This window comes from Rhineura floridana, chromosome 7 (assembly GCF_030035675.1).
Source record: "Rhineura floridana isolate rRhiFlo1 chromosome 7, rRhiFlo1.hap2, whole genome shotgun sequence".
Lineage (NCBI taxonomy): Eukaryota > Metazoa > Chordata > Lepidosauria > Squamata > Rhineuridae > Rhineura > Rhineura floridana.
In genome coordinates, this window is record NC_084486.1 from 63,054,158 (window position 1) to 63,075,863 (window position 21,706).

At 39.7% G+C, this 21,706-nt stretch overlaps 1 protein-coding gene across 3 annotated transcripts in view; it reads left to right on the forward strand.

The window, feature by feature from the left end:
- Positions 1 to 21,706, forward strand: part of CHST15 (carbohydrate sulfotransferase 15) — a 122,654-nt gene that overhangs the window by 69,313 nt on the left and 31,635 nt on the right. For 2 of the 3 annotated variants that reach the window (XM_061635730.1, XM_061635731.1), the window contains exons 2-3: positions 13,587 to 14,583; positions 17,716 to 18,055. In XM_061635730.1, the coding sequence (XP_061491714.1) occupies positions 14,041 to 14,583; positions 17,716 to 18,055 (883 nt within the window). In that variant the 5' untranslated portion in view covers positions 13,587 to 14,040. Of the gene's footprint in view, positions 1 to 9,129; positions 9,236 to 13,586; positions 14,584 to 17,715; positions 18,056 to 21,706 lie in introns of those variants that run through there. The other variant, XM_061635732.1, reaches the window with a different exon arrangement.

Here is a 21,706-nt window from a genome sequence, read left to right on the forward strand (position 1 = left end):
CCCTTCTGTTTTCCCCAGCACTATTGTGTTTTCTAGTGAATCATGTCTTCTCATTATGTGTCCAAAGTATGATAACCTCAGTTTCATCATTTTAGCTTCTAATGTTAGTACTGGTTTTATTTGTCTTTTTGGTGGTCCATGGTATCTGCAAAGCTCTACTCCAACACCTTAGTTGATTTTTCTCTGATCCACTTTTTTCACTGTCCAACTTTCACATCCATACATAGAGATTGGGAATACCATGGTCTGAATGATCCTGATTTTAGTATTCAGTGATACATCTTTGCATTTGAGGGTCTTTTCTAGTTCTTTCCTAGCTGCCCTCCCCAGTCCTAGCCTTCTTCTAATTTCTTGACTGTTGTCTCCATTTTGGTTAATGAATGCCTCAGGGTTTTGATGATCCTTGACAAATTCAATGCTCTCATTTTCAACTTTAAAGTAACATAAATCTTCTGTTGTCATTACTTTAGTCTTCTTGATGTTCAGCTGTAGTCCTGCTTCTGTGCTTTCCTGTTTAACTTTCAGTAGCATTCATTTCAAATCATTACTTGTTTCTGCTAAGAGTATGGTATCTGCATATCTTAAATTATTGATATTTCTCCTTCCAATTTTCACACCTCCTTCATCTTAGTCCAATCCCACTTTTCATATATGTTCTGCATGTACATTAAACAAGTAGGGTAATAAAATACATCCCTGTCTCACACCCTTTTCGATGGGGAACCAATCGGTTTCTCCATATTCTGTCCTTACAGTAGCCTCTTGTCCAGAGTATAGGTTGTGCATGAGGACAATCAGATGCTGTGGCACTCCCATTTCTTTTCAAGCATTCCATAGTTTTTCATGATCTACACAGTCAAAGGCTTTGCTGTAATCCAGTGTTTCCCAAACTTTTTTTATTTTTTTGTTGTTGGACTACAGTTCCCATAATTCCTGACCATTGGCCATGCTGGCTGGGGCTGATGGAAGTTGTAGTCCAGCAACAAAAAAATAAAAAAAGTTTGGGAAACACTGCTGTAATCTATAAAGCATGGGGTGATTTTCTTCTAAAATTCCTTGGTCCGCTCCATCATCCAACTTATGTTTGCAATATGATTACTGGTACCTCTTCCTTTTCTAAGTCGCTCCATATATGGTAACAGCCTTTGTAGTAGAATCTTGAGCATTACTTTACTGGCATGGGATATTAAGGCAAGAGTTGGATAATTACTGCATTCCCTGGGATCTCCTTTCTTTGGAATTGGAATATATATTGAACGCTTCCAGTCTGTGGGCCATTGTTTAGTTTTCCATATTTGTTGAGAAACTTTGTAAATATTTGGACAGATTCAGTCTCAGTAACTTGTAGCAATTCTATTGGTATGCCATCTGTTCCTGATGATGTGTTTCTTCCAAGTATTGTAAGAGCAACTTTCACCTCACATTCTAAAATTTCTGGTTCTTCATCATACGATTTCCCCTGTGAATGAAACTGTTATCCTTGCATCTCTTTTATATAGTTCTTCATTGTATTGTTTCCATCTTTCTTTTATTTCATCTCAGTCAGTCAGTGTGTTCCCCTGTTGATTATTCAATATCCCTACTATTGTTTTAAATTTCCCTGTAATTTCTCTAATCTTTTGAAATACGGCTCTTGTTCTTCCCTTTTTGTTGTCCTCTTCTATTTCTATACAATAACTATTGTAATAGTTCTCTTTGTCCCTACGTACTAGTCGCTCTATTATTGCCTTTAGGGATGTCCACGTGTACAGTCTTTTCAGTTGCTCAAAAAATGTGTTCGCAAGAAACAAATTATTGTCTTCACATAATTCAATAAGTCTCCTGCTTCATTTCTGTCTCCTAAGCCCCATTTCCCCACAATTTCTTGTTCTTCTCTGATCCCTACTTTTGCATTCCAGTCCCCCATGATTATCAGAATATCTTATTTTGGTGTGTGATCAATTTCTTCCTGTACTTCTCCATAAAATCTCTCCAATTCCTTTTCTTCTGTGTTTGCCGTTGCAGCATAGACTTGGATGATGGTTATGTTAATAGGTTTCCTATTTAATCTCATTAATGTCACTCAGACCTTGCATTGTCTCCTAATTGCTTTTTCTACATCACTTTTCACTATTAAAACAACCCCATTTCTTCTTAATTGCTCATTTCGTGCATAAAATATTTTGTAGTCTGAATGAAAATGTCCCATTCCCATCCATTTTAATTCACTCACACCAAGTATTGTAATGTTGATGCGTTTCATTTCTTGCTTGACAATTTCTAACTTTCTGTGGTTCATGCTTCTCATATTCCATGTTCATACTGTGTACGTTGTACAACTCTGGACTCTCCTTTCGCATCTGTGCACATCAGCATCTGGGCTTCCATTCCGCCTTGACCCGGTTACGTCATTAGTCACAGCGCTACTTGTACTTGTCCATTGTTCTTCCCCAGTAGCTTGCTGAGTGCCATCTGACTTGGAGGTCTCATCTTCCAGCACTATCTCGTGTTGCATTTTGGATGCTCTGTTCATAGGGTTTTCATGGTAAGAGGTATTCAGAGGTGGTTTAATATTGCCTTCCTGTGAGTTTGGATGCATCTTAGTCTGGTGTCTCAGCTTTGACCATTCTGCCTTGGGCGACCCTGCTAGGCATTGATCTCAGCTTCTTTGACACTCTCAAACCCCCTCACCGTGTTAAGGTGTGAATCCTAAAGGAGGATTATATGTATAGTCAAATATAAATACTGCTAGAGTTCCGATAAATTCCTAAACATTTTATTTTCATATAACGTGCCATAAGTGTAACAATAAATTTGGAACCCTTGTGCAGGATTCATAGTGCTGCATTCTGTAATATAGTTTTGACAGATCTTTTTTTGGAAGAATAAGAATTAGCATCAGTAATACTAGCTTTGTCTGGCTTAAATAATGGGATGTGTAACAAAACTGTTCCATTTATGGTCCTTGAAGAGAAATTCAAATCTCCTATTAACAAAGTGTTTTACACAGCATCACAATAATGGGATAATGAGAGCAGGATGATGGATCAGGGTTAGAATGCATACATGACTGCAGTTACTTGTATTCCACTCCAAAGTCAATCAGTTATCTACTGGCATTTTACATATACAACAACAATAGGAAGTTGCTAGCTGATCAGCTGGAGTGAGCGAGTCTGACTGCCCCCGAGGAGGATAAGATCAACTGTAGCATGCTGCAGCTGATATCCCCCTTCTCTGGCACGATCAGCAAGTCTGACCACCATAGCATGCTACAGCTGATCTTCCCCTCCTCCGGCGCAATCAGCTCGAGCGGGGAAGTCTGATCGCGCCAGAAGAGGAGAAGATCAGCTGTAGCACGCTACAGCTGATCTTCCCCTCCTCCAGCACGATCAGCTGGAGTGCAGGGAGCTCCAGGCCCCCTCCAGCTAATCACCCCACTGGCGCCGTATTAACAAAACATCGAAAAGCAGAGCCCTACTGTACCTCAAAGACCACTTTCATAAAGTTGCTTAAGTAGTAAGATCATCCTCAAATGCCCCTTTGATTTCTCCAGCGTTTGTTAAGTGCTGAAGAGGGAAAGGCCTTTCTGCTGCAGCAGAACCCCAGAGGGGCTTCCCTGCGTTAACGCTGCTGTATTTTTGGTTCCCAGCTGAAGGTCTTTTTCCTCCCTTTGAGGGGAAGGTTGGGATAGAAACTAAATAAATATTTCACCATGCCCTTTAGTGTATCTTTTGGTCTTTACAATTGTGGAGCTTTTTGTGTGTTTACTGCTGTTTTAAACTATTTAAAAATGTTAAGGTTCTTTGAACAATCTTGGACTGATAAAGTGAGACACAAATATTTGTAATGAGCAACTATTCTAGACAAGATTGTAGCCCCATTTTGAATGTCTCTCTTCTTCCCATACCACAAAACTTGGAGTGTGGATTCTAAATTGTGGAGGCAAATTCTTCAAGAAAAAAACAAGTCTCAATATTGTACCACCTAGTTACCACAGAAATGAATTGTTTCCTTGGAGTGATGATGAAAATGGAGCCATTTCTGTATCTAAATTATTAGAAGGATAGAGAAGTCTGCACAAGATGAAGGTCAACCCCTTGCTTCCTTCTCCAGAACTGGAAAGAATGGCTGGGATTGCTGCTTTGGTCACTGTGTGGTTAAGTGTGCTGTGCTGCCAAGGAAATGCCCTGCCATTTTTTTCTTGAAGGAAAGGGTGGCAAGAAATTTATCGGTTTGGCTGAGGCACTCTAGGCGCCTTGGCAGCACAGTTCCAAGGAAGCCCCCTCCCTTTTCTCCCAACCTTCAAATTTTGAAGCACAACCGCCAGGATGAATCCTGCCTGTTCTTCAGTTCCAAAGTTGGGAAGGAGGATGAGGTTTGTCATACTTTTCAAAGGATGGAAGCACATTCATCATGGTGAGCAAACAAATGGAAGGCTGTGCATATTTTTTCAAAAATTTGTTTGCACCATTTCAAAAGAGTCAACTATATGTTCTTTCAGAACAAAAGAAACCAGAGGAAAAAGGAATTTATCATATGGTGGAACACATTGACAACTGGAAAACAGAACTCTCCCTTTTGATCTGCTAAGAGAGTTTATTTGAATGTTCTTTGGGATTAAAAGAGTATCCTGTCAGGACTGGCCACAAAGGGCCAATGTATGGGGAAGACTTGAAGAACTAACCATTCCTAGGGTAGTATGCAAATAAGTTTTTTGAATCCTATTTACTCTGCTACCTCACTTTGCTTATTTGACATAACATAATATATTTGGCTACTTGGGTGAGATATGAGTTCCTCATAGGAAACTGGAGACATCACAGTGGACAAGTGGCTAATAGTGGGAAAGGTGAAAACGTTAGAAGTAATAGAACAAATGGAGGTTGGCAGGTTTAAATGAATCAAATGAATTCATTTAAATGAAATCCAGGCAATTATGACAGAAGGAGAGGTCTGTACAATAGGGAAAAAGTCACAACTGGTTTAGTGGGGGTTGTTTTGTTTTAAGTGCCACCTCCTTTGTGGATAGTCTTTGTTGGAAGAAGTTCCTACATTAAAAAAAAGCACCAAGTGGGCCACTCTACAACTACTAACTGAATTATTCTCAGGCGGTAATGGACTTTTAAAAAAATCTTGATGTGATCTTTACAGATTTTTTTCTAGTTCCTGACTAGCTCCTTGATCTCAGAGGAGAGAGCTACTTTTATTTGGTTCCACTAAAAATATCATATTATATGCATTGTTATATATACTATAATACATTCTTATGTGTATAATATTATATGCGTATACACTTCAGGTTTCCTGAAGTAACCAGTGCACAAACAAATAGAATGCATGCAGTTGTATAAAAATACTGTTGTATTAACATTTCTAAAATTATTTTGCAGAACTTTTGTACCACATGGAGCTTGGCCCCTTTTATATGTCTTATATGTATAATGTACATCATTTTTGTGTATAATTTTGGGTATAATTTGTCCGGCTATTTTAAAAAAAACTGCACAAGTGGCTAAGACTCAATGCAAAAAATGGTCTGATGTGGGCAATGCTCATTTGGCTCAGCACTGTCAAATGCCATGTATATATCCAGTTAAAATGGATTCCCCCTCTACCCCTATTCTCAGACCACTGAAGGTTTCTGTAGAGTTTGCTATGTAAGGTTTATTTGCTTTAACGTGAGCTTTAACTTTAAAAATGCAAGTGATGTATGCCCAGACACCATGTTGTAGAATGCGTGTAACAGCTATTCACAACACTTTAAATTAGTTTGCATCTGATTTTGAAATAGCTGACTTTTGAGGGCTAGTTATTTCTTCTTGTTTTCTATAGCAGATTAGTAGTATTTCATAGTTATTCTGGGAGAGTAATCACTTTTGGCTAAGATCAAGTGTAGTGTCAAGTGTACGGTGAGTGATCACAGTGAAATAAACCCTTGTAAAATACTTATACATTGCAATGAAATAAACCCTTGTAAAATTTAAAACTCCATTGTAATAATTGTCATCTTGTTTATTTAAATAGTTCATCCTACTTATTAAGATATCTTGCATTCATATTATACAATCATAATGAAGAGCACTTACTATTTTTGCCATTCTCTTTTCCTTCACTTCTCTTATATCTTTGTTAAAAACCTGTAGAACCATTAAAATCATCATTTTGTGTCTTTTACTAATGTGAATAATCCTATTCAAATATTGCTTACTTTCAGGAGTTTTTATATAAGGGTTTTTATTTATACAGCAGCATTATAACATTAATTAATGCTTTTTTGTATTGTTCCCCAGAATTTCCTTTCAAAACCTGTACTTTTCAACTTGTTCATTAATGATCTAGAATTAGGAGTGAGCAGTGAAGTGGCCAAGTTTGCTGACGACACTAAATTGTTCAGGGTTGTTAAAACAAAAAGGGATTGCAAAGAGCTCCAAAAAGACCTCTCCAAACTGAGTGAATGGGCGGAAAAATGGCAAATGCAATTCAATATAAACAAGTGTAAAATTATGCATATTGGAGCAAAAAAACTTAATTTCACATATACGCTCATGGGGTCTGAACTGGCGGTGACCGACCAGGAGAGAGACCTCGGGGTTGTAGTGGACAGCACGATGAAAATGCCGACCCAGTGTGTGGCAGCTGTGAAAAAGGCAAATTCCATGCTAGCAATAATTAGGAAAGGTATTGAAAATAAAACAGCCGATATCATAATGCCGTTGTATAAATCTATGGTGCGTCCGCATTTGGAATACTGTGTACAGTTCTGGTCGCCTCATCTCAAAAAGGATATTATAGAGTTGGAAAAGGTTCAGAAGTGGGCAACCAGAATGATCAAGGGGATGGAGCTACTCCCTTACGAGGAAAGGTTGCAGCATTTGGGGCTTTTTAGTTTAGAGAAAAGGCGGGTCAGAGGAGACATGATAGAAGTGTATAAAATTATGCATGGCATTGAGAAAGTGGATAGAGAAAAGTTCTTCTCCCTCTCTCATCATACTAGAACTCGTGGACATTCAAAGAAGCTGAATGTTGGAAGATTCAGGACAGACAAAAGGAAGTACTTCTTTACTCAGCGCATAGTTAAACTATGGAATTTGCTCCCACAAGATGCAGTAATGGCCACCAGCTTGGATGGCTTTAAAAGAAGATTAGACCAATTCATGGAGGACAGGGCTATCAATGGCTACTAGCCATGATGGCTGTGCTCTGCCACCCTAGTCAGAGGCAGCATGCTTCTGAAAACCAGTTGCCGGAAGCCTCAGGAGGGGAGAGTGTTCTTGCACTCGGGTCCTGCTTGCGGGCTTCCCCCAGGCACCTGGTTGGCCACTGTGAGAACAGGATGCTGGACTAGATGGGCCACTGGCCTGATCCAGCAGGCTCTTCTTATGTTCTTATGTTATGTTCTTAAAACCAGAGTGAGAGAGTATGTTTTTGAAGGCTCCTTCTGGGTTTTCTAATTCTACTTGGACACAAGTGGGTGCTCAGTGCAAGAAGAGATCCAATGCAGGAAATTCACTTTCTGTTATTTGCTGATTTTTCACTATGGACATTTTTTGAACATACAATACTTATGCCTGTAGGCACTGTTAAGCCCTTAGGATTTCAGCTAGTTTTCATAAGAACTATTAGAGAGTGTTGTAAGCTTAGAGAAGCAGTTCGTAGATGAAGGTTCAGTTTGATATATTTGTAAGGAGACTTCATGGGGTTAAGTTTCATATCTTACTTTTGTCTTATTTTATATAATCTGCTAGATTTACAAAGTTACAACTGGAATGTACATTGTTTCCAATGGCAATCCTATTATGAATCAGGGTTACTTACATGCTATGCTCTTTGTCTTCTTTGACAAATTCCAGCCTGCAAAACTTTGTGCTAAACTAAAATATGCCTATAAACACAGATGTGATAAAATACTGTATCTAATAAAATGTATTGTGTGAACCATATTGAATCCTATCTAATTTCCTCTGACCAATTAATCAAACCCTATTCTAACTACTATGGAATCAGGACAATAGTTCAGAATCAGAATAATGCAGCCTTGAAAGAAGGTTTACAAATAGCAAATAAATGGAATCTGCCTAAGCTTAGACTGGGGATTTCACTGATATTGGTCATACAAGTTCAGGAACTGTACATTACTTTTAGTCCCAGAGTCCAGGAGCTTCTCTGAGCAGTGCCTTGCCAACTTTGGAAAGCTATTGGACAGCTCTCTCCAAGGAGTGATTATTTTTTAATTAAATTATGTATAACTTGTTTTTCATTGTCCACACAATTCCAGAGCAAGAAACATTAAAATACACTAAAACAATATTTAATTGAAATAAAACTCAACATAAAAATGGACAATATACTAACAATGTAATTTCATCAGCCAATTGAATAGCATCTCTCTAACTAAATGCTTGGGTGAATAGCTACTTCTTTTACCTCATATTGAAACTCCATTAGCATTGGTGCTGCTCACACATAAGAGGTGAGGACATTCCAAAGTGAGAGTGGCACATAATGTATCTCAGAGAATTGTGCCACAGTGAAAAGGGCATCCCCTGATGCCCTCAACATTCAGACAGGAGTATAAGGGAACAGGCAATCTTTCAGTTGTGTCTTAGTAATGTTTTGGAATTCAGTGCAGAGTATTCAGCACCAATGTTATATGTTGATAAATAAAAAAGAGCATGTATAAAGAATGGAAGGAAGGACGCATCACCAAGGAAGAGTACCGACGAGCCGCTCGGGCTTGCAAGAATAGCATAAGGAAAGCTAAAACCCAGAATGAGCTGAGGCTGGCGAGGGAAGCGAGGAACAACAAAAAGGGGGTTTTCAGATATGTTCGAAGCAAGAGAAAGACCAAGGAAACGGTGGGACTGCTGCTCAGTGAGGATGGCAAAATGTTGACAGATAACAAGGAAAAGGCAGAACTGCTCAACGCCTATTTTGCCTCCGTTTTCTCCCAAAAAGGGAACATTGTACAACCTTGCATCAGTAGCAATCTCAGTAAGGGGTCGGGATTGCAGTTCGAGATTGATAAGGAGATAGTCAGGAAATACCTAGTTAACCTAAATGAGTTCAAATCTCCAGGGCCTGATGAACTGCATCCCAGAGTATTGAAGGAACTTGCGGATGTACTCTCGGAACCTCTTGCCATCATCTTTGAGAAATCCTGGAGAACGGGAGAAGTGCCGGAGGATTGGAGATGGGCAAACGTCGTCCCGCTCTTTAAAAGGGGTAAAAAAGAAGATCCGGGGAATTACAGCCGGTCAGTCTGACTTCAATACCGGGAAAGATATTAGAACAGATAATAAAAGAGTCCATTGGCAACTATCTAGTTGACAATGCTGTGATTAGTAGGAGCCAGCATGGGTTTGTCAAGAAAAAATCCTGTCAAACTAACCTCATCTCTGTTTTTGATCGGGTCGCTAGCTTAGTAGATGGTGGAAATGCTGTAGATGTCATCTATCTAGATTTCAGCAAAGCGTTTGACAAAGTCCCCACGACCTTTTGATTAGCAAACTGGTCAAATGCGGACTAGATGGAAATACTGTCAGGGGGATTCACAACTGGTTGGAAAACCGTACTCAAAGAGTTGTCGTCGGTGGCTCTGCTTTGGACTGGAAGGAGGTTTTGAGTGGATTGCCACAGGGTTCTGTCCTGGGGCCAATACTCTTCAACATTTTTATCAATGACTTAGATGACGGGGTGGAGGGAAGCCTTATGAAGTTTGCGGATGATACGAAGCTGGGAGGGATAGCTAACACAATGGAAGACAGGAATAAAATCCAAAGGGACCTGGATAGACTAGAAAATTGGGCTGAAATTAATAAAATGAAATTCAATAAAGACAAATGCAAGATTCTGCATTTAGGCCACAAAAACAAAATGCATGGGTACAGGATGGGAAATACCCGGCTTAGCAGTAGTGCGTGTGAGAAGGACCTTGGAATTGTAGTGGATTGCAAGTTGAACATGACCCAGCAGTGTGATGCTGCGGCAAAAAAGGCAAATGCGGTTTTGGGCTGCATAAACAGAGCTATAGTTTCCAGGTCGAGGGAAGTAATAATCCCACTATATTCTGCATTAGTCAGGCCTCATCTGGAATACTGCGTTCAGTTCTGGGTGCCTCATTTTAAGAAAGATACAGACAAGTTGGAGCAGGTTCTGAAGAGGGCGACAAGGATGATAGCCGGTATGGAGAACAAGCCTTATGAGGAAATGTTGAAGGAACTTGGCATGTTCAGTCTGGTGAAGAGAAGGCTGAGGGGTGACATGATTGCACTCTTTAAGTACCTGAAGGGCTGTCACATAGAGGAGGGTACAGATTTGTTCTCTGCTGCCCCAGAGGGTAGGACTAGGTCTAATGGTTTTAAGTTGCAGGAGCGTAGGTTCAGATTGGACGTTAGAAGGAACTTCTTGACAGTAAGGGCAGTTCGGCAATGGAACCGACTGCCTAGGGAGGTGGTGGGATCCCCTTCGCTGGATGTCTGCAAGCAGAGGCTGGACAGCTATCTGGGGGAGATGCTCTAGCTGTGGATTTCCTGCTGTGAGCAGGGGGTTGGACTCGATGGCCTACAAGGCCCCTTCCAACTCTATCATTCTATGATTCTATGGTGAGCTGTTCCCACAAGCAGTGTTGTTGTAGCATTCTGTACTGACTGCAGCTTCTGAACCAGACCCAAAGATGGGTCAACCTAGAGTGAATTATAACATCTAGCCTTGAAATTACCAATATATGAACTATAGTAGCCAGGCTATCCCTGTCCAAAAGAAGGTGAACCACCCAAAACTAGTAAAAGGCACTCTTAGCTGTGGATGTCACTTGAGGTTCCATGGGCATAGATGGTTTGAAGAGTACTCCCAGTCTTTGATGTTCAGGTTTAAAATGTAAAATTGTAACACGTTGAGTGTAATCCCATCAAGAACATGCCAACTCCCCAATTCCCAGACAAGGGGACTGTAATTTACAAAGTCTCCACCTTGTCAGGGTTGAGCTTCAGGTTATTGGCCCTTATCCACCCCACCACTGCAACTAAAGACTGACTCAGAACCTACATGGCCTCTCCTGGCTCAGATGTTACAGAGAAATGGAATTGTGTGACATGATCGTACTGCTGACAGTTTACTTCACATCTCCCAATGACCACTTCCAATGGCTTCATATAGATATTAAATAGTATTGGGGACAGAACTGAACCCTATAGAACCCTGCAGTCAAGCTGCCAAGGGGCTGACAAATCATCACCCAATGCCATTCTCTGGAAATGGCCTTGAAGATAAGAGAAAAATCAATGTAAAACAGTGTTCTCTATTTCCATTCCCTGAAGCCACTCCAGGAGAATATCATGGTCAATGACACTGATAGCTGCTGAGAGATCAAGGTAAATCAACAGGATTGTACTCCTGCCTCTCTCCTGATAAAGGTAATCTGTCAGAGTGACCAAAACTGATTCAGGCCCATGAACGGGGGTGAATCCAGACTGGAATGGGTCCAGATAATTTCTTCCAAGGATGTCTGGAGTTGAGAGGCCACCACCCTCTCAATCACCTTCCCAAGGAATGGGAGATTTATGACCAGGTGTTTGTTATTAAGATCTTCTGGGTCCAGAGAATATTCAGCATTTCAACAAAAAGCGGATAAACAGTTTGGTGTTGGTACAATTTGCTTAGTTGTTTAACAAAACGTTCTGTGTCATCAAACATGCAATTTAGGCAGGGCATTTTTTTTGCTCTAGTAGAAAGCGTTTTTTGTTCTTGTCAAGCTCTGTAGCCAGCAGAGGGAACCCTGTCTGCGGTAAAAAACTGTTTGAGCAAAATTTTACATTTATTTCTGTGGGTCAAAAGAAGGAATGGATGGACATCTACTTCTGGTGCTTCAATTTGGCATTCATAAGCCTGTTCATAACTCTAGTCCATCCTATTTCTACATCATTCTGAATTTTTAGAAAGTGTGTGAAAATTCACATTTTTGAATGATTTCCCCCCACCAACACCCAATATGCATTTCTGTACATAAGTATCCTGAATACACATTTTCTATTCATTTTGACATTAAATACACATTTATATACATTTTAAACTAAAATAGGCATTTTATGTACCTTTTGGTATATTGATTGATCCAAGAACTATATCACAAAATTGAGAACTGTGAAAATTGAACTATAACTGTTTTACAATCTGTGTATTCATCAGGGACTTGCAGATCAGTTGTTTGCTAAATAAATGTTGACTAAATGAAATCGTAGAGCACAGCATCCCTAAGCAGGAACAGTGCTTGGTTTAATTTACATGTCTTAATTTTCTGTTACAGTGATTTTTTTGTTTATATTTTTTCTTGTAGCACAGGTAATGTTAGTTGTGTTAAATCATATATATATTGAAATTCACTGTGACATCAATAGATATGTGATGGTTTAGATATTTTTAAAAATGTCAAAATGGAATCAGAGGCTTTGCTATCCCATTGAAAGCTAATTGTGGTAAACATTTTAATTTAATATTAGTTTAGGCTCTGTTCCAAAGAAATGTGTTGTTGGCTCTGTGCACATAGTGAGGTGTTAGAGTCCCATGACTTTGTTTCATGGCTTGGGGAAGAGAAAAACCCCAACGCTATGAATCCCTAAAAGCCCAAGTGGTTCTTCCTGAATTCCACATTAGAGAAAAGATAATGTACTGCTCTGATAAGGCCAGATTCCCATTTCCTCTTGAATTCTTGAAATATGTTACCTTCACTCTATTACATTTTATCTGCAATAGTTTAATGTGTTTTAGGGGGTGGTAGTACTGAATATTCTTTATAGATCTTGAGAAGAAGAGACATTCAATTACTTCCTCTCCAGAGGTATTCTAGTTTATAAAATTGTTACTAATTATCCCTCTGTTGTCCTGATGATGCTGATGATTAGATTACCTGCCCTTCACCAGCAGGCCCAGTAGGATTGGTGTTAAAAATGCCCCACTGGGTTATCTTGCTCAGATAATTGCTTAGATACATACTTCTTGCAATCTGTACCACAGTCCTCAGCAAACTCTGCTATAAATTTGGCTGCTCACGCTCTTACCACCTTTTCCTTCTGTGTTTCTCGTTTCTCCATCTCTTTATCTCAGATATTTATATCCTGCCTTTTACTCACAAGGTTTTCTTAGATGGCTAACAACAACACAAAACCATCAATAAAAAAATAAGCAGATAAATGCATACAACAAATTCAGTACCGAAACATGGAACAGACCCTATTAAAAACAAAGCAAAATGCAACAATTTAATTTGTTTTCTAAAAAAATCATCTGAGGGGGGGCTAATGAATGGGCAATGGAGGGAGTGACAGAATTAAGATATCAAGCCTACAAGGCCCTGTGAGCAGATGTCACCTGAAGAAGAGCAAGTTCATGCAGGTAGTTAGTCCTTCAAGCACCTTGTCCAAAACTTTTCAAATCATCAAGGCTTATTCCCAGTACTCAGAATTTTCTATACCCCTTCCTACTCAGTTTAGCAAAGAATTAACAACCAGGCTTAACTTTTCAGTAGTCAGTTGCTTAATAAAGTGATTAACACTTTGGTTTAATCAAATAACATGTATCTTTATTCACATTTTCTGTTTGTTTTCTTTTAGGCTATACAACAGAATACTCCAAAATGATTATAAAGATGAAGATCTCTGAACCATTTCTCTATCTTGGAATCTACATTTTACAGGAATATATTTAATTCTCAAGAGGAATCTACTTTCTCACATACTTCAGTGTCTTTACTTGTGATGAAATCCAAGGACAATGAGCTTATTTTGTTTTTTGTGTCTCTTCACTCTGTACAGTGAAATCCCATTCTCATTTTGTTCAATGGGAAAAACCTGAGCTAGTTCTTTAGGCTTTTTAAGGGGATAAAAATAATATTCTGTATGTCCAGATCAGGTATAACACTACCATATCAGTTTCAGTAGTTGCTACCTATTTTGATTAGTAATTTTTTAAAAACAACCTGATCACTCAAGAATACTTGATTGCTTGTAAAAATGACTTTAATCCATTTGAAATGGCTTCTTGTACCAATACTTTAGTGGTAATACTATGAAGCATTGCATTCAGTGTTGCATGGCATTGTTACCAAATGACTTGCACAGACGGTGTTTCAAGTGCCGACAGCCAAGTCACAATAGTCAAAGGTGTTCTCTGTGCAGAGGAGAAAATAAAGTTCTGTTGCACGTGGATAGCAAACAGATGAACTTGCTTGCAGTGTTAGAAGTGAGGACTGATCACAGTGAAAGCTGGACTGGATTGTTTTGCTTGAAAAAAGGGAAACTATGCAGTTTAATTTTTGGAGTATTAATAATGATGCTAGTGACAGCATCATATATACTGACTGGAGCTAAACATGGCCTCTTGCTGATGCAGCCAGCACTCCATTATGGAGCTTTTACTAACAATTCAGACTTAATGGACAATGAAAGCCTCTGTGATATGAAAGACCATTACCAAACATCTAAAATGAATATTTCATATTCAAAGGATTATCCAAGCATTAAATTAATTATTGATACAATTGCTACAAACATTGAGTTCATAACCAGACATCTTCCAGATTTAGAGGATTTGAAGAAACAAGAGATGCATGTGAGTATAAAAGAGGCAGAACCTTTTGCTTCATTAAAAAAAGCTAGCTTTGACCATTACATTTTTAAATAACTTCTCTACACTTATGCAATGATACCAGTAAGTCAACCCACTTATAAGTCAGCACTGACTGGGAAATGAAGGCTGACACATTTCAGTTAAAGTTCACTGTCATTTTATTTATTTACTTATTAAGTGTATAGCCTGTCCTTCCTCTCAAAAGGAGCAAGGGAAGATGATGGACACCCGATCAATGGTATAGTTGCCTCTCTTCATTCATGCTTCTGATACTATTCAATAGTAGATGCTGTGAGTGAGAACAATATATAGTCTGTATAGTGTCTTACTGCTCTCTATACTAGCATGTCAGCTGAAGGTTGACTAAAACATACATGTTGAGGCCTAAGAAAAGCCCTTATGGTGTTCTCTACTTTTCCTTTGGAGAATATGGGATTGCCAGATCACAGAGTGAGTTAGGCAGCTAGCTGGGTGATATGGACATTCTGCTGGTCGGATTAGGCCTTGAAAGTAGGTGACTTTGATTTCCAACAGTTGTATATATAAGCCATAGTAAGAATCCCAGGCACGAAAACTGGTTTATCACCACATCCTTCCTGATCACTTCATGAGTGTATAGAAAATATGGTTGTTATTGCTGTTGCTAAATCAGTTCTGAAATGAATGAGCAAGCAAAGTTCTAGGGATACTTCATCTAGGCTAGGCTAGTTCTTCTAAGCAGTTCCTTATGTAGAATTGCCACAATGGAGTTTATAGATGCTCAGAAAAATATAGTGTTAATGGATGTTTGGGAGTGTTTGAGAACAGCAGGAACAGCAAAGTATTGGTTGGGAACAAACGTAAAGAGTTATATGAACACTTTGAAGCACAGTCTCTATCCCTAAGACTTTTATGACTTTGAAATAATTCTCAAATGTTTCAGTAAGATAGAACACTTCTGTTTAACAATCAGAAATCGATGTTTCTCAACAATGAACGTGTTACAATTTTACATTTTAAACCTGAACATTAATTTGATATGCATATTTCATCTTTATTTAAACCAGTGTTTCCTAATTATTATTCCTCTCATGATCATCTTCCATATCTCTTAATCTAATTGGACTTGCACATTTCATTGGACTTGCATTTTAATATCCGATTTTCCTGTGTTCACAATATAGAGTTGAGATCTTTTCTTTGGAGTGATTGTACCCTGTTGCACTATATCCATAATTTGTGATATCAAAAACAGTAGCTCAATCCTTATCAATTTATTTCACTTAGATAAGCATTGAGCTAGTGTTACTATGAATGCTTGCTTAGTAGTTGAAATCCTAGAAAGCTGCTGTCAAGCAGGCAGCTGCCTTATACTGAGTCAGACTGTTGGTCCATGTATCTCAGTATTGTCTGCATAGATGGGCAATGGCTCTCCAGGCTTTCAGACATGGCATGAGACAAACAGGCAGACATGGGAGTGTCGCATAACACAACATTACAGAGAGTATAGTAATTGCTCCCCCCACCCACAGATAACTTCATGATTGCCATGAGAAGTCATTGATGTCCTGCTGGTCCTGATTTTGGAGATCAAATAATACTGATTCTCACCAGCACAAATTGATGCTGTTGCTGTCTCATAACAACAGGGAGCATTCCCCAGCACCAGGAAAAATATACAAGATGGCCACACCACATCCACTCCTTTGCACACATACAGAGCACAGGCTCATGTGCATCTCTCCCTCACTCACACATACCCATTTCTCATACACATCTCTCCCTCTGCCCAAGTGAATCTCCTCCCTCACACAGGCCACACAGACCACACATTCATACACACTTGTCTCACACATTCTTCTCCCTCTCACAGACAACAAATACATACACTCCCTTTCTCTCTCTCTCTCTCTCTCACACACACACACACCTCTATCCCCCCTCCTCTTTGGAGTGCTTCTCTCTCACATGCATACATATGAGCATCTGTAGGAATTTTTCCGGGGGGAGGGAGTAAAATGCTAAAAGGGTGGAGCAGACACACACACACACACACACACAAAGATTGTGTCTGCACATTTTGCCTCTGTTATGAGCATGGAGATTGGAATGGATGATCCCTGAGAGTCCCCTTTCCAGCCCCTGATTTGGAATCCTATGCCTGGGAATGAGGAACTCACTCTGCTTGTCAGATGAGTCTCTCCTTTGTTAAACAAATAGAATGGCCAGGTAAGATAATGGGCCTATCAGTTGCCCAGCAATGGTGAATGGGCCAGGAAGACCCTTTTGTCATTGAAACTCTTCAGGAGAGCATCCCCCCCTTTCCTGGAGCCCAGCAGAAGCTTGTGGTGTTAGTTGTGTCTGGAGAATGCTTGGAGACTGGAGGCAGGCAGAGAGGCTGGCTCTCTGCATCATGGCTATAGGATGCCTCTTGTAACACTGATGGAAAAACTGGATATTGGACTGCTGATGCCTTGAACCCCCTCCATCCTAAGCTCAGGTTGGAATGTGTGTAAATAAATAAACCATATTTCATAAAGACACCTCAGTCTCCGCTGACCTTCTTCCCAAAGGAAACCAAACCCTGGAGGAGCGCAGGGACCCCGGAAATCTCACCACTCAGAGATTGGGGAGGCGCACAACAGCCTCATATACAGTATCAGGTTCTAAAGTTGCTAGAAACTTTTTACAAAAATGAAATCTAGGAATCTGAGACTTATGGTTCATCCTACTGGCAAAGAAGGCCTTTGTGGGCACTATGGTGCCCATGGCTGCTGGGTTGGTGACCCCTAGATGAATTCCATCTGATTTAGGAATTAATATCTGAAGATGCAGTTGTCTATATGGAAGCTTGTATTGACTCAGTATTCAGGTTTAGATAACTATTATAAGTATTTAGGTTAGGTAACTATCAATATTTTCTGTGTTTAAAACCAGGAGTATGCAAATATAATCATCTTCTCTGCCAGCTCTACATATTCTCTGGTCTTATATCTGTGAAGCAGCATAGGATAGCTAAGCATTAAAATGACTGGAATATGTAAACAATAGGATTATTATAACTGGAAATGCTACCTTGTTTTGTTCTGTTTTTGTTTTCTGCTTTAACTAAAGCCTTTATTCTCTGTATTGCAGATGTTCTCAGTAATTCCTGACAAGTTTCTTCCAAACAGCAAGAATCCCTGTTGGTACGAAGAATACAAAGGAAATACTACTAGAGATCCTTATGCTACAAACTCTTATGCATTGTATTCTAAACGTTTTCGGGCAATATTTGATTACCTTAGAAAGGTGTTTTGGAACCATTTGTATCACTACAAGGACAAACACTATCGGCTTCGCTGTCTTCCCCACTTTTACATCATAGGCCAGCCAAAGTGTGGAACAACAGACCTTTATGATAGGCTCAGGTTACATCCTGATGTGAGATTCTCAGCAATTAAAGAGCCTCACTGGTGGACAAGAAAGCGGTTTGGTAAGTAAACACACTATCTTCCATTTCAGAGTTGTGTTTGCTGAAATGAATTCTTAACTTTCCCTTGGAAGCAGTATCTCTTCATTTTTCAATTTCTCAGTCCCCAGAAACCAATAAACTTAATGCTGGAAATCAAGAGATCTGGCTTCATTGTTTGAATCTGTTGCGGGTTGCCTTGGATACTCATTGGAAGTGCACATAACAAGCCCTTAAATCAGCAGCCTAATATGGATAAAACCTATCAGCTGGATTGTATTGGTATAAACAGCCTGCCCCAGTATTAATTAATTGATTTATCGAATGTCTAGGTTGCTTGTCAGCTACTGCTCCCAAAGTTGTATACATATCAATTCCATTAAACAAGATGTTTTATGCAGAATTTTATATTAAAATTAATAGAGCCAAAGCAGCCAACAACTAGAAACGCAGAAAAGTACCAAGTAGGGGTAGCATTATTTGTTTGTTGGGTATAAGAAGATGTCTGTACAAACCTGATTGTTATGTAGTTCTTTCACAAAACCTGCTACCATTTAAGTAAAGGAGTTGGTACAAAAATTGAGTTTCAGGCAACACTTCGTAGTAAACCCGTATTGTATAACTGTTGAGCATTGCACCCTGGTTTTTAAAGTTGCATTTACACCATTCTATCCCTTCAGGGTAGCATATATTATTGTATTTCCTGATTTTCCAATTACAACACTAATGCAAAGTAGGTTAGGCTGGGAGATAATGGCTGGCCAAAGTCAGCCAGGGAACTTTATGACTGAGTTGGGATTTCAGGTGCCACCTCACCTGTGCCCAAGCTTCTGAGTGCTTAAACAGCAGAGTTCCAATTCCTTTAAAACACTTCTAGAATACAGCAACATTTGCAAAATAACATTGAAACTACTTGTAAATATTTATTTGTTAGGAGTTTTTATAGACCAACTTTCTTCTGATCCGGAGCACAGGATAGCTTCACTTAGTAAATCATTAAAACAGCCATCTAAAATAGATACAATCAGGAAATTAATACATTACACTAAAAATACACATGAGCACCAATAATAAATACCCAAAGGGGGCCATACCCCAACCTAAAACAAATCACAGACCAAATGTCTGGATAAACTAGAACATTTTTCAGCTGCCTTTTAACTATGTCAATTGTGAGAGCAAACTAAATATCCCCTGGGAAGGAATCAGAGTTGGAAGGGGCCTATAAGGCCATCAAATCCAACTCCCTGCTCAATGCAGGAATCCAAGTTAAAGCATTCCCCATAGGTGGCTGTCCAGCTGCCTCTTGTATGCCTCCAGTGTTGGAGAGCCCACCACCTCCCTAGGTAATTAGTTGCATTGTTGTACCGCTCTAACAGTCAGGGCGTTTTCCTAATGTTCAGCTGAAATCTGACTTCCAGTAACTTGAGCCCATTATTCCGTGTCCTGCACTCTGGAATGATCAAGAACAGATCCTGGCCCTCTTCTATGTTTCAAGTACTTGAAGAGTGCTATCATATCTCCCCTCAGTCTTCTCTTCTCCAGGCTAAACATGCCCAGTTCTTTCAGTCTCTCCTCATAGGGCTTTGTTTCCAGTCCCCTGATAATCCTTGTTGCCCTTCTCTGAACCTGTTCCAGTTTGTCTGCATCCTTCTTAAAGTGTGGTGTCCAGAACTGGATGCAGTACTCAAGATAAAGGCCTAACCAGTGCTGAATAGAGGGGAACCAATATATCACACAATTTGGAAACTATACTTCTGTGAATGCAGCCTAAAATAGCATTTGCCTTTTTTGCAGCCACATCACACTGTTGGCTCATATTCAGCTTGTGATCAGCAACAATCCCAAGATCTTCTTGCATGTAGTATTGCTGAGCCAAGTATCCCCTATCCTACAACTGTGCATTTAGTTTCTTTTTCCTAGGTGTAGAACTTTCCACTTATCCCTGTTCAATTTCTTTCTGTTGTCTTCAGCTTAATGCCCCAGCCTATCAAGATCCCTTTGAATTTTCTTTCTGTCTTTCAAGGTATTAGCTACTCCTCTCAATTTTATATCATTTGCAAATTTGATAAGCATTCCCTGCACCTCCTCATCCAAGTCATTAATAAAAATGTTGAACTAGGACAGCCCTGCAGTACCCTGCTCATTACCTCCCCCCAGTTTGAGAAGGAACCATTGATAAGAACTCTCTGCATATGATTCTGTAGACAACTGTGGATCCACCTGATAGTTGTTCCATCCAGCCCACATTCAGCTAGCTTGCTAATCAGAATATCATGGGGCACTTTGTCCAAAGCTTTGCTGAAGTCGAGATATATCATGTCCACAGCATTTCCACAGTCTACCAGGGAGGTTACCCAATCAAAAAATGAGATAGTTTGGCAGGATTTGTTCTTGATAAATCCATGTTGGCTTCTAGTAATCACTGCATTGTTTTCAAGGTGCTTACAGATGGACCGCTTTATCATTTGCTCTGGAATTTTCAAAGGGATCGATGTCAGGCTGACTGATTTGTAGTTCCCTGGTTCCTCCTTTCTGCCCTTTTTGAAGATAGGGACAACACATGCCCTCCTCCAGTCATCTGGCCCTTTGCCCATCCTCCACGATTTCGCAAATAAAATAGATAGCAGTTCCAGCAGTTCAACCAGTTCCTTCAATACTCTAGGATGCCCTTAATCAGGCCCTGCAGATTTGAACTTGTTCAAAGTGATTAGGTATTCCTTGACCATTTGTCTATCAACCTCAAGCTGCAATCCTGCACCTTCAATTTCACATTTCCCAGGATGGTCATAGGCCCTATTTTGGGAGAAGACTGAGCCAAAGTAGGAATTAAGCACTTCGGCCTTTTCTTTGTCATCTGTTACCATTTTACCCTCCTCATTGAGTAGGTGTACCATCATTTCTTTTCTTTTAGTTTGTTTTCAGGTCATCTCTAAGTTTTCTGTGAAGCCACATTGGCTTCTTTTGCTGTCTCCCCTCTTTTTTTGCCATTATGCCTTTAGAATTTCCTCTTTTAGAAACTCCCACCCATCTTGGTCTGCTTTTCTCATTAGGGTTGCTTGCCATGGAACCTTACTTGCCATTGTGCTAATAAAAATTGGCTTTCCTAAAGTCCAGGATATAGGTATGGCTGGTCTCCGCTTTTGCTCTCAGCTTTTGCTTTCTTTGAAATCAAAAATTCTAGTATAGCGTGGTCACTTTCCCCCAGAGTTCCCATAACTGCCACTTCATCCACCAAGTCATCTCTGTTGGTTAGAATCAAGTCAAGTATAGCTGATCCTCTAGTTGCTTCCTCCACTTTCTGTAGGAGAAAGTTATCTCCCACACAAGTCAGGAATTTCTTAGAGGGGCTGTGTTTGGCAGAATTTGTCTCCCAACAGATACTGGGGTAATTGAAGTTCCCCATTACTACTATATCATGCCTCCATGAAACATTGGCAATTTGCTTTGCAAAAGTTTCATCCTCTTCTTCTCCGTGATTGGTGGTAGGTAGTAGACTTCAACTACCATGTTCCTTTTATTACTTGCCCCATTAATTTTAATCCAGATACTCTTGGCAGAGCTACTAAGCTCATTCTCCTGTATTTCTGTGCAAGGATATATATATTTTTAACATATAATGCGACTCCACCTCCCTTTCTATTCCTTCTGTTCTTTTTGAACAAGTTATATCCT